Source organism: Plecotus auritus (genome assembly GCF_963455305.1).
Source record: "Plecotus auritus genome assembly, chromosome: 6".
In the NCBI taxonomy this organism is placed as follows: Eukaryota; Metazoa; Chordata; class Mammalia; order Chiroptera; family Vespertilionidae; genus Plecotus; species Plecotus auritus.
Window position 1 is genome coordinate 120,341,557 of NC_137773.1, and position 14,000 is coordinate 120,355,556.

Genomic DNA, 14,000 nt, shown 5'->3' on the forward strand with positions numbered 1-14,000 from the left:
AGTGATTACATGCGCATCGCATTAGCTGTAAGATAAGTCTGCGAAAACATTTCTCCACCAACACCTTATGTACATGGGCTAGTTGTGTGTGTGTGTGTGTCTGTGTGTGCGCGTGCACGCACATGCCACACAGGCCTGGATCTTAAGAGTCCTTCGTAAGCACATGACGAAATCTCAGGACTCAGAGACATGCTCCTGTGGGTCCTTTTTATTTTTTTTGCCACTTCCAATTAAAGAGGACAAGCTCCAGTATCATGGGACTTGTTGGAACTTTTGTTCTCCCTCTTTCTGTACTGGAGGCAAAGCCCCTAATCTTTAATGCTTCAGTGGGCCTATCTGTAAAATGGGTTCATAATGCTCACTGCCTTACTGGATTCTTATAAGGTTTCAGAATAAATCATGCAAAGTGCTCACAGGTCCTGAGAAGAGTGATTGGAAGTCAGTTTTGAATAACTGCCAGCATACTTTATTCAGTTCCATCTCTAGGTATACCAGTTTTATTTGTTTTTAAGAGATAATTTTCTAATTATGCTAGTGAACAGGCAAATGGACCAGGACTTAAAAAAACCTTCCTTTGTAAATTTTTATTTTATTTTCACTATAAAAATTAGAGGACCTGGTGTGATAAAATTTTTTAAATAATTTTTTCCTTTTATGAAATAAGTAATGCAAGCTGATAACAGAAAATATAAATAAGCAATAAATTTTTGTGGCTTATTTTTTGCTTTCTCTTATACATCTATACACACATTTTAAATATATAACTATATCAATAAATGAATGTAGCATAATTTATAAACCCATTAAGTAGACTGTCATAGAACTTTTAATTATTTGGGAAAATATCCATGAAATTATTAAATTAATAGTTTCAGAATATATGCTCCATGAAATTCCATTTTACAAAACAATATATGACAACATATGAACCTATTACTAATAGCCTATCAAAATTGCTACCCTACACATTTGCATAATGTACACTTATGATGGTATCTAAATGAATTACAGCATTTTAATTTTGTTTACTGAATTTTATGTATTATAAGCACTATTTAATTACTTAAAGCAACTTAGGGAAAATGCATTTTAAGTTTAATCTCTTAGTAATTATTTAATCTTGAGACACTATGAAGAAAATGGCTCTATTTATAGCTTTTCATCTTTAAAACCAAATCAGTAAAGGGATTAAGGAAAATTCACTTTACAGAGTGTACAGACCTTACGAAGCCCAGAGCTCTAGGGCACTTCTCATCATAAGTAAAATAGCTGAACAGTTTTCACAAACGACAATTAGTAGATATTTGAGTCCCATGGGATACTCAGTACTGTGTAAAAAATGGGAAATAGTGTATATGATATAGTCTACTCTGAAGATTCACAGTGAACATGAGAACTGAAAAGGCTCACACTATTCCTAGAGAAAAAACAAACAAAAACCCACTTAATTGTGTTTATTTATACAAATTTCTCTCTTTTTGGACCACAGCATATTCCCTACTCCCTTTGCCACTTGCAATAACACTTGATAGTATCCTGTAGAGCAGCCCAAAAGGAGTAGAAATTAGAGAAGTGACTGTATGCGAGGTGAAGTGGTTACATCTGCGGTTAGGGAAGCATTCAGAAACATGGACATGCCAGGGGTGTCTTGAAGGATAAGTAAGGACCCGGTACAACCCAGAGAGAGAGAAGGAGTCTTGGCAAAATATAAGAGCATGTGTGAATGCCCTGAGTTGTGAAACAAAATAGAATATAATGGAGTGAGTAGGAGTGGTATGAGTTCAAACTGAAATAAAAGGCATACTATATAAATACATAAATAAATAAACAAAACAAATAAAAAAATCAATCGGGGGGGGGGGTGCCCTTAAGCATCAGGATGGTGTGATTAGCCACAAATTCCGATCCTCATTCCCAAGTGTTCCATCCTGGGCCCCAAGCCCCTCAGTACCTGCATGCAGGATGCTCGGGAGTGTGTGTTCATTGTTGGGCATTCACTCTCCGCCCTGTTTTGTTCTTCAAACTTATAAAATCCCTGCAAAAACACAAGCGAAATCAGCCCATGACTTGGGTTTGCAAATGACCCTTCAACCACATGTTCACATGAGGCTGATTGTGCAGCAACAAGATGAACTACATTTTCAAACAAAGGTGAATCTGAGCAAGAAATGAAATAATGAAAAAAGAACTTGCATCCAATCAGCCTGTTAGATGACAAATATGGGCAGAGAAAATAGGACAGTTGGTTTGGGCAGGGGGTAAAGACTTGATTCCTTTAGAAATTAAAATCAAGCAAACTTCAGAAAAGTCACCCTGGAGTTTCAGAGTACACTGAAATTCCATTAAAATGAGGCTCATCACCTCATAATTTGGAAATGACAGACGTTAAATCACAACTCTCCTCTCAGATTTCTATGCACCAGATTCTGCGGCCACGATTAGCGTCAGGTGTGTCTGAGTCTTGTTTCCAATCAGCCTTTACAAAAGCAGGTTGGATGGGCAGCAGCTTTTATGATAAAACTGAATTTATCCAGCAATTTTACACTTGCCTTTCTGTTAGATTCTCATGTGCTATATTATTCAAATCCATCCACACACATTCTATACTATTTTTTCCACTCAGAAATACAAGCGGAACTTCTAAACCGCCTGTCCCACACCTTGTCTATTTTTGCTTTTCCTTTTCCACCTTCCCTCTCCTCTCTCTCTGCACTTTCACTGCTTTGTAAATGGAAAGGCATTGAAGAGAAGAGAACCCTGAGCAGAGGCAGCGGAAACCGGGGCGGGGAGTGGCCAGGTCTCCACCTGCGCCATCGCCCAAAACCCAGCGAGGCTGCGAAGGGCTGGGTGCTGGGCAACCTGGGACAAAGCCTGTGAATGTAGCCGCGCGGATAGACCACAGTCCACAGTCAAGTGCAGGAACAATATCCAACAGACAGTAATTTAGTGTAAGAAAACAGGAGAGGGAAGAGACATGAATTACCTCTTTTTCACAGTTGGAGTTAAGTGTGAGCATAGCCATGGGGCTGTTGGGTGCGCTGCTCCCCGGCACTGGTGGCATGACATGATCGCCAGGCTGGTTTGGACATGGCAAGCTCAGGACTTGGTTGGCATGTTTATTTGCTAAAGTGGTAGAAAGGTACTGCTTTACCTGCTGCCTTTGGGCTTGCTGTATGTGGTACTTGGTGGGGTTTTCCAGGTGGGTCTGCACCTGAACATAGCCGCAGAGGGAAGAGAAGACAGCGCTGTTATTTGTGAGTTCGGACAGCTCTGGTTTCAGGCACAGACATGAGGCGTGCCAGTCCACCAACAGAATAAAGACCAGTCCCGGTTGCATGTGCTCATGGGTTTTCATATCACTGAAGTTCAGAGCCTCACTCTTAGGACTTGGGCTCACACTTTGCCTGTTTTGTTTCCCGGGGAACGAGTGGTACATCTCTGTAAACCCGACCCGTCTTCTCATGTCGAACTAAAAATATGCAACTAACCAAAGGGCAAAAATTTCCCCAATGCACCTGAACGGATTTATTAAGATCAAAACAATAGTCTAGAAGAAGGAGCATAGCATAACTCAATTTATTTCACTTTCCTTGGCAAACAGAGCAGCTACTTGTTTTGTTTTGTGTGTTTTTTTTAATTCCATAAGAAACACCTGTAAAATGGTTATTGAAAATAAAAACGTTCTGATGATTAAAGCAGGTGTTGTGGATTAAATCCTCCACTTTCATTGGACACAATTAGTCAACATCTTAATTAAGATCGTGAACTCAACCGAAAAAGCAAATGCCCATTAAGCAGCTTCTTTCAAAGCATTAACACTTATATGTGTTTTTAAACACATGAGTATTAAGTTACCAGGATATCTCTCCTCCTTTCTTATTTCTCATAAGCATTAATACAGAATTAAAAATGCTTTTTTGAAAATCAGTGATACTCAAAGTCACTTTTCCTTGATAAACATAATTTACAAGCTAAGCACAGCCAAGCACTGGGGGGAAAGCCTGCTAATATTTACTTAGTTTAAAAATAAAATTGAATTACTTCTTACAGTAAATAGCACCAAACTACAATTATTTCAACAATTACACTTCTTGAAAATAGTGTCTATTGCAATAAGGTGAAAAAGCGAATTACTCAACGCATTGCATTATATCTCAGAGACTGAATAGGAAGAATAAAGCTCACCTGATAGTGATTATATTCTAGCATTTCCAGCATAACAACGTTTTAAGTGGCCCCACTCCAACGAGAAATGGTAGGCTATTCACTCTCTCAACTTTCTGCCGTTCCGTTCGGAGACTGACTGGCATAGAGAAGGCACTATACACAAGGTGTCCCGAGGCACCACCGGAAACTGTCACAGCAGCCCTGCTTATAATAACCTAAGCTAATTAGTTATGCATGTAAAAGCCCGTTCACACAAGGGTGGTTGTTATTTTTTCTGGAAGCACTACAAGCTTGGTCTTAAATATTGACATAAATGTCCCCCCTTGACTTGACGTCATGCTTTTTTTCATAAATATAAAAGAACCTTTTAAAGTGACGAGCTATCAAAGTCAAACTCAGTGTCAGATCAAGGCCGCTTCACTATTCATCTTTAGTTCCAGTAGGATTAATAGACAATGGTATTTCTCTTCCAGCCGTAGGTCAGAGCTATGTCCCCTTCAGAGAACACACTGCCTGGAAGCTGCTGCTACACATGAGGTTTCCTGATGGCCAAGTAGCCGCCACTCTGACTGCAGGACCATGGTCCTTCTAGCGTGCAGGAGTCTGTGCCGAACCTGCAGGCCCGTCAGCCTCACCTTGCATCTGGTCTCCATGTGCAGAGACCTCCCTCCTGACCTCACATCAGGAAGAGGGGAGCGCTCCTAAATAAAACAGAACGTGTGCACTTGCACACACGCACAGTGAATGTACTTTTATGTGGAAGTATATTTAAGTGGAATGTCTCCCCGATTTAACCCTCAAATTAGAAAGCATGAAAATTTACTAAAGATCTTTCAATATAATTCTGGGGCTAAAGGAGAATAAGAGTTACCATATACACAACTGATGCATTTATACATTTATTCATTTATTAATTCTCTTACTCACTGTTATTATATGCTAAACACTGTGCAAGGCATAGAATATACATTGTGAACAAAGAGATGGTTGCCAACTTTATGAAACTTATGGTCTGGAGTGAGGCAAAGGAAGAAAAAAGGCTAACAAATATACAACTAAAACTATGATAAGATTAATATTCACTGGTGAATTGGGAGCTATTTTAAGCATAAAAATTTGAAATTCAATAATTCTGTCCACATGCCCAGGATAATGAAGCTCTTTAGATTACGGTCTCCAATGGTTTCAGATGACTGATCTGATGTGCACCAGAGGTTCAGAGACACTCAAAGTTCCAGAAAGCGCCTGGACCCGGGAATAACGAGGACAACAGACATTACTAAAATAAACATAAATGAGGCCAGTGAGTGCAAAGTGCTTATCTCACTATTACACTTAGAAAAGGCTGCACATTTAAAAATAAATGGCAATTCACTGGCAGATCCTCATTCTTTACTGAATCAGAACTTTGTGCTTTAGTAAGGAGAGAGGCCACGTGGTCTCCATTTAGCTTTGCCAGTGAGGTCTGCACTACATTCACGGTGGGGTGACCAGAGCGGGATGTCAGTGCGTTTTTAGGTTTCAATTAAGTTGAGAACAGATTGGCTATAAACACTACACAGTAGATATATCATCTCCAGCCATTTCCAATCCAAACACCTGGGTCAGGAAACATAACTGAGGTTCATGAGCTATGGGGCAATAATAGGGAGTGGTGAGGTCTGTGGCAAACTAGGGGATGCACACTTCACCTAAAAGAAACGGCTGACTGTGGTGACATGGGAATAGCGGCCAGTAGAGCTAGATCTTCCACTTCTTCAATTTAGCTGGCAATCTGAACTTTTTTGAGTAACATTTCCCAGATTAAGAAAATGACACCCAATTGTTTGATTGTACAAATCAAACTCAGCTCACAAGTGACTAGAATGTGGTCTCTGCTCCCCACTGTTCATGAGGACACCCTTCATATCCATGTTCCCTGGGGGTGGCCCCAGTTCTGAGAAGTTAGTCCCTCTTCTGAGAACTTTGTATCAAAACCTGCTGTTTCTCTGAGAGGCGGCCGCGACTGCACAGTCAGCAGAATAGGTAAGAGTTCGAGAACTGGGGTTGAATTCTGCCTTTGCAAGTTACAACTTATGTGATTTTCCATGAGTCAGCAACATTTGTAGGCCTTCCTTTTCTAGGTGCTCCGTGAGGTGCTAACAGAACCCACCACACAGAGTATTTCTGGCTTTAAATTAAATCGTGCTTCTGAAAGACTGTATCTGACACAGCTGTTCTCAAACTGTGTGTCAAAGCACCCTTTTGAACTCCTCAAGTTTGTTGTGTTTCTGTGGATTATACCTATCAATATTTAGCATATTAGAAATTAAAAATGATAAATTTTTAAAACATAAGAGTATACACTAGCACATACTCCACTGGACATCAGAACAATGACATTTTAACACATCCTGTAGCATTTATAAAACTATTCTGCATACTCATGAGATGAACAGGAAAAAAGGAAACTAACATTGGTATTATTATGAAGACTAGAGGCCCAGTGCATGAAATTTGTGCAGTGGGGGGTACCCTCAGCCCAGCCTGCACTCTCTCCAATCTGGGACCCCTCGAGGAATGTCTGACCGCCCGTTTAGGCCCGATCCCACCAGGATCGCACCTAACTGCCCACCCTGGTGGGATCGGGCCTAAACAGGCGGTCAGACATCCCTCTCACAATCCAGGACTGCTGGCTCCCAACCACTCACCTGTCTCTGCCTGATTGCCCCTAACCACTTCTGCCTGCCAGCCTGATCACCCCCTAACCACTCCACTGTCAGCCTGATTGATGCCTAACTGCTCCCCGGCTGGCCCAATTGCCCCTAACTGCACTCCCTTGCTGGCCTGGTCACCCCTAACTGACCTCCCTGCTGGCCTGATCACCCACAACTGCCCTCCTCTGCAGACCTGGTCTCCCCCAACTGCCCTCCTCTGCCGGCCCGGTCACCCCTAACTGTCCTCACTGCTGGCCTAATCTCCCACAACTGCCTTCCCCTGAAGGCCTGGTCCCCCCAACTGCCCTCCCCTGCAGTCCTGTTCCCCCGCAACTGCCCTCCCCTGCAGGCCTGGTCCCCCCCACTGCCCTCCCCTGTAGGCCTGGTCCCCCCAACTGCCCTCCCCTGCAGGCCTGGGTCCCCGCCAACTGTCCTCCCTTGCTGGCCTGGTCTCCCACAACTGCCCACAACTGCCCTCCCCTGCCAGCCATCTTGTGGTGGCCATCTTGTGTCCACATGGGGGCAGCCATCTTTGACCACATGGGGGCGGCCATCTTGTGTCTTGGAGTGATGGTCAATTTTCATATTACTCTTTTATTAGATTGGATAGTTTTGACCTGGTAGGACCCCTGCAGGGGTTGTGGAGACCCACAGAGAAGCCCTGACTTGGCCCAGCCACACTCTAGCACTCTCACCCGCCAGCCTGCTTGCCATTCACGCCTGTGTGAGGAAGCAAGGGGCATGGAGGCTGCCGATCACCTTCTGGAGATGCTAGAGGAAGGCAGGAACCCCGCATTAACTTCCTTGTCGCATGACTGTGAGGGTCTATAGTCCTCTATTTTAAAAGCCATATAAATATAATTTTCTGTCTTCAAGAATCCTAAACCATAGCTTTTAAATTAGTGACTTTCCCTTCATTAATTTTAAATAGCCAACAAATGAGCACGCAAATGAAAATATATGTGGCATTAAACATCTGCACAATTTCTTAATAATTTCTGCATTCTTTTTTAGCTTCAAATCAACTACTCAAGTTGAGGAATTAGAGCAGCAAAAGTTAGGTACTGCTCAGCACTTGAAGCACAGACCACAAAATAAAGCTAGAAAATTTCATACCCTATCAAAACACCACATTTTATTGATAAAATTTTTATTTCACATAAAGAATGATCTCTATCTGGTTAAAGTGCAAACAAACAAACAAACACAAAGCCTTGAAACTTTTCTTCCTTGTTACCGTGTTGTGCTGCATATTCTTGACTCAGCAGTGACCCCTGGTGACCCTATGAATGAGGGACATCCACAGTGCCCTGTCCTCAACAGCCTGCTCAGCTCCTGCAGACTCATGCCTGTGCTTCCTCTCTGGATCAACCTGCCTCACAATTGGTCTTCCTCTTTGCCTGCTGCCTTCTATATTTCCCAGCATGGTTCCCTTTCCTAAGAACCTGCCTTCTCATGACGGGCCTGGAGTAGGACAGCTTCGGGGCAGTCATGTTTGCCTCCAGTGGTGTTCCTCTCCGCTGGCAACTCCTCTCCGTAGCCCTCTTTCCTTTCTTCATTCAGATGTTGAACTGATAGTAAGAGAAATGGAATGGACCCCCTTCTAACTGTCCCAGTTGAGCTCTGCCACTTCCCAGGTGACACTGACAGGTCATTTGCCATCAGTTTCATTCTGAAGACATCCTAGCGCACTCGTGTGAGACGGTGCAGCAGACACTACTATCTTGGCTGAAAAAATAGTTCACTGGAGGAAAAAATATCCCCATCTGATGTCCACTGTTCTATTCCCTGTACTATTTATAAACCAGAATATTAAAACTAGAGGCCTGGTGCATGAAATTCATGCATGGGGGGTGTGTCCCTCAGCCCAGCCTGCACCCTCTCTAATCTGGGACCCCTCGAGGGATATCCGACTGCCCGTTTAGGCCGAATCCTGGTAGGATCAGGCTTAAACGGACAGTCGGACAACCCTCTCATAATCCAGGACTGCTGGCTTCCAACTGCTCGCCTGCCTGCCTTTCCTGATTGCCCCTAACCACTTCAGCCTGCCAGCCTGATCACCCCATAACCAATCCCCTGCCAGCCTGATTGAGGCCTAACTGCTCCCCTGCCAGCCTGTGTGCCCCTAACTGCCCTCCCCTGCCAGCCTGGTCGCCCCTAACTGCCCTCCCCTGCAGGCCTGGTCGCCCCCAACTTCCCTCCTCTGCCAGCCTGGTCCCTCCCAACTGCCCTCCCTTGCAGGCCTGGTTCCTCCCAACTGCCCTCCCCTGCTGGCCATCTTGTGGCGGCCATCTTGTGTCCACATGGGGGCAGGATCTTTGACCACATGGGGGCAGCCATCTTGTGTGTTGGAGTGATGATCAATTTGCATATTACTCTTTTATTAGATAGGATAGAGGTTTGATGCATGGATGGGAGCTGGCTGGTTTGCCCTGAAGGGTGTCCCAGATCAGGGTGGGGGTTCCCTTGGGGTGTGGGGCGGCCTGGGCAAGGGGCCTGTGGTGGTTTGCAGGCTGGCCACACCCCTCAGCAACCCAAGAGGAGGCCCTGGTATCTGTGATTTATTTATCTTCTATAATTGAAACTTTGTATCCCTGAGCAGAGCCAAGCCTCCTGCTTACTCAGTGGCCACAGCTATTTTTATTGGGATTTATCTATCTTCTATAATTGAAACTTTGTAGCCTTGAGTGGAGGCCAAGGCAGGCCAGGGCTGCGAAAGCTTGGCTTCCTCCATCGCCGGGAGCTACTCAAGCCTCCTGCTCTCTCTAGCTCTGTGGCTGCCACCATTTTTGTTGGGATTTATTTATCTTCTATAATTAAAACTTTGTAGCCTGGAGCGGAGTCCACGGCCTGCCAGGGTGTGTGGAAAGCTTGGCTTCCTTCATTGCTGGGGAAACCCAAGCCTCCTGCTAGCTCCGTGGCCACAGCCATCTTGGTTGGGTTAATTTGCATAGTCGCTCCTGATTGGCTGGTGTGCATGGTTTGTGGGTGTAGCAGAGGTATGGTCAATTTGCATATTACTCTTTTATTAGATAGGATAAAATTGAGTGAAAATCACATAATCCCTTTAGTTTATAATTGATTTTATTTTTTTAACAAGTCAAAAAAGTGTTTCAATTTCTCATTTTATGTTTACACAGAGAATGTGTTCTTTTGCTCATTAAATTTAAGTAAAATTAAAGTAATTATAATTCAACAAATTGCTACCCACTGTCACCCACACACCACCATTTTTCTCATACTGTTATCTAAAGTTTAGATTCTAAATGACAGTATATAGAGGTCAATTATGCAATCACCATTCTTGGAAAAAAATGGGGAGACCAGGATGGCAGGGGGGTTAGTGAGGGACGACAAAACGACTGAGCAGCAGGCTGCATGGGGTGACCACGCCAGCATGGGGTACAGTAAGGGGCGACCAGGTTGGCAGGGGGAGCACTAATGGGCGACCAGGCCAGTGGGGAGGGGCAGTTGGGGGCGACCAGGCCGGCAGGGGGGGCAGTTGGGGTGATCAGGCCAGCAGGGGGGGCAGTTAGGTACGATCAGGCAGGCAGGCAGGCAGGTGAGCAGTTAGGAGCCAGTGGTCCCGAATTGTGAGACAGATGTCCAACTGCTGGTTTAGGCCTGATTGGGTCCCAGATTGGAGAGGGTGCAGGCTGGGCTGAGAGATCCCCCCCATGCACGAATTTCATGCACCGGACCTCTAGTCCTATATAATAAAGAGCTAATATGCAAGTGGTCGTCACACCCTCAAGCCTTAATGGCTCAGACACTCAACACTGGGGAGAGAGGAATGGTGACCAGCCAGTCCTGGGAGAGGAACAAGCCGCCCATCCCACAGTCCCCATGGTCCCAAGCACCAGCGGCTGCACCTGTGCCTGTGAGAGGGACAAGCCGCCCACCCCGTGGTCCCGGGTGCCAGTGCCTGGGCCTGTGGCTCGGGAGAGGGGCAAGCCACTGACCCCGCAGTCCTGGGTGCCTGCGGCTGCGGCCTGGGCGAAGCCGGCCCGGGTCCCGGATGCCTTGGCTGGCCAGAGGAGAAAATCCTGGGTCCCAGGGGTGGGGCAAGGCAGAGGCGGTTAGGGGTGATCAGGCCAGTAGGGGAGCAGTTAGGGGCAATCAGGCAGGCAGGCAGGCAGGCAGAGGGGATAGAGGTGATCAGGCAGGCAGACAGGCGAGTGGTTGGGAGCCAGCAGTCCTGGATTGCAAGAGGCAGTCGGACATCTCCGGAGGGGTCCCGCATTGGAGAGGGTGCAGACCAGGCTGAGGGACACCCCCCCTCCCCATGCTCGTATTTCATGCAACTGGCCTCTAGTCCTTAAATAAAGGAAAGTTAGAAGTGTCTAAGGTTGACAAGCCCAAGTCCTTTTTCCCTCTCACAGGAGTCTGCCCACCAGCCCAACCTGGTCCCTCCCAATGTTTGATAAGATCTATAAAGAATAGATTTTACATTTTTAAATGGTTAGAAAAGATCAAAAGAAGAATGATACTTCATGATATAGGAAAATTATATGAAACTAATCAATGTCCATGAAGAGTGTCCTTGCACACAGCCACGCCCACTCCCCACATGTTGTTCAGGGTGGCCACACCCACTCCTTACACTTGTTCAGGCGGCTTATGCACTGCAGAGGCCCAGGCGAGTCCTTGCACTGATACTGCAGGGCCCCCATACCTAACATATCTACTCTAGGGATTTTTACAGAAGGTGCAAACCGGCCCTGTAGGACATTTCACTGGGCTAGAATTCAGCTTTCCTATTACACTGACGTTTTGGCCAGGTTTGAAGAAAAGAATGAGGTCATTTTTCTAAAAGAAATAGTATATGTCTATATAATTTTGTGTAGTTGTTTTTCCAAATATGTCTAAACTGGACAAGCAGCCACGTAAGAACCCAGGGTGTGCTTAATTATCCCATTTTAAATATAAAGAAACAGAAACCCTGAAAAGAAGGTGTAAAGACTTGCCAGGATGAGAAATGAAACCCAGGTGTCCATCATTCTGTCCCCAGGAGCAAAGGAGGCCAACAGCCTGTACTGCTGGTAAGTCTGGATCTAGGGCATTAACTGAGTAAAGAGGAGAAGATAAGCCATGTACATACAGAGGTGCACTCACATATCCTTTGTGTGCACATGGAAATACATATGAATTTATGTCCCACTTTTATTGGTTTATATACTTTCACATTGCTTCCTGTCATGCTACTTTGTAGGATTCTGATTTCAGACAAATGAGTTATAAATGTGCACAAAAGGGAAGGACAGTAAGTACATTTTTCTAATCTAAGTACAATTTGGTGTTGTAATGGAATAAACTAGACCAAAAATTCCTAGCCAGTCTTTTATCCTTAGCTAATGTGCATGTTATAATCCTCAAGGTGGGATGCTTTGCGATTAGGACAAACAATATTTAGTAGCCTCAGGAAAAAAGGTATTCTCAATAAGAAACTCCTTCTATATATACTTTTTTAATCTCTCAGACTAAAATAAGCCAAAGGTCCAAGTATGACAGGTCCAAGTATAAAAGAACACCACATTTTAATGTTGGCCAAATAGAAATATGAGAGATTTAAGTGTGGGAGCCATTGCCTGCAGAATATTTATAAACCTAGATTAAAAACATCACTTATAGAATCAAATTCCTAGGGGAGAAGCAGCAAGACCTAATAAACTTAATCCATTACTCACTTTGGGAGAAAACCACATATTTACAGGTCCTGCTCTCTGAGGATCATGCCAGTCATTATGCATGGGTATTAAATAGCATGTCCTATTAAATAGCAAGACAAACTATAGAAAACAGAATAAGAATTCATTCATTCAAAAGTGTCTACTATGTATGAGATGCTGTGCAATTTATATTCATTCCCAGTGCAGGTCAATTCAAAATAAAACTAAGAAATCACTTGAATGACCATCCTATCTAATAAAGAGGGAATATGATAATTGACCATCACTCCCGTCACAAAGATGGCTGCACCCACAGCTGAAGCCAAGTTCCCATAAGGAGCCTTAATGAGCAATCAGCAGGGACCTGAGGCCATGCCCTCCCCCACCCCCATAGGGCTTGACAGGGGACTTCAGGCTGCACCCCCCCACCCGGCAGGGCTTGACAGGGGACCTCAGGCCATGCCCTCCCACCCAGAGGGGCTTGACGGGGACCTCAAGCCTCGCCCCCTGCCCCGCCACCAGGCCGGGGGACCTCACGCCATGACCCCCACCCGGCGGGGCTTGATGGGTGACCTCAAGGTGCACCCCCAGTGCTGGGTTGGGGGAACTCAGGCCGCGTCCCCTACCCAGCGGGGCTTGACGGAGGACCTGAGGCTGCACCCCCCTGCCCGTGGGACTTGACGGGGGACCTGAGGCTGTGCCCCACTCCTGGTGCTGGGCCAGGGGACCTGAGGCTGCGCCCCCCTACCTGCCCCCCACCCAGCAGGGCTTGACAGAGGATCTCAGCCCATGTCCCCAACCTGGCGGGGCTTGACAAAGGATCTCAAGGCATGCCCCCTGCCCTGATCTGGGCGGGGGGACCTCAGGCCACGCCCCCCGTTCTGGCACTGGGCAAGGGGACCTGAGGCTACGTCCCCTGCCCAGTGGGGCTTGACAAGGATGGGACTGGCCAGGTCTGGATCTAGCCCAATGGGGGGTGGCTGGCCGGGTCTGGGTCTTACGTGATTTTGAGGCACTTGTGGGTGGGCGGGGACTTGACTCTGGGTCCTGTGGTGCGCCCCAGACTCTGATAGGAGGAAGGTTTTATATACATTTTACTAATTTTCTTTCATCTCTAACACTTCTATTAAAGAGAAAGGGCAAATAGCAATATTAAAGTATTTCCTCTAATTAATCCCCTTTTAATGTGCACGAATTTCGTGCACCGGGCCACTAGTATAAAATATTCTTGAAAGCCTCTTCACCCAGTGTTTTAACCATAGGATGACAATTGATGGAATACAGAAGCAACTATAGGAGATGTGTTCTTGGTACATCTGAGAGTATACATAAAGAACTAAGTACAGGATTGGGTGCAGACCTTAATGTGCATATAAATCACCTGGAATCTTATTAAATAGGGTAATTCCATAGATCTAGGGCAGGACCCACGATCATGCATTTCTAATAAAACACCTGGGGACGCTCC

General features: G+C 45.4%; 1 protein-coding gene across 11 annotated transcripts in view; it reads right to left on the minus strand.

Annotated features, from left to right (window-relative positions):
• Positions 1-14,000, minus strand: part of MITF (melanocyte inducing transcription factor) — a 250,293-nt gene that overhangs the window by 23,964 nt on the left and 212,329 nt on the right. For 4 of the 11 annotated variants that reach the window (XM_080674667.1, XM_080674664.1, XM_080674669.1 and 1 more), the window contains exons 3-4: positions 2,984-3,211; positions 1,952-2,035 (exon numbers count right to left, since the gene is read on the minus strand). In XM_080674667.1, the coding sequence (XP_080530793.1) occupies positions 1,952-2,035; positions 2,984-3,211 (312 nt within the window). The remainder of the gene's footprint in view (positions 1-1,951; positions 2,036-2,983; positions 3,212-14,000) is intronic. The other 7 variants (XM_080674665.1, XM_080674674.1, XM_080674666.1 and 4 more) reach the window with 3 other exon arrangements.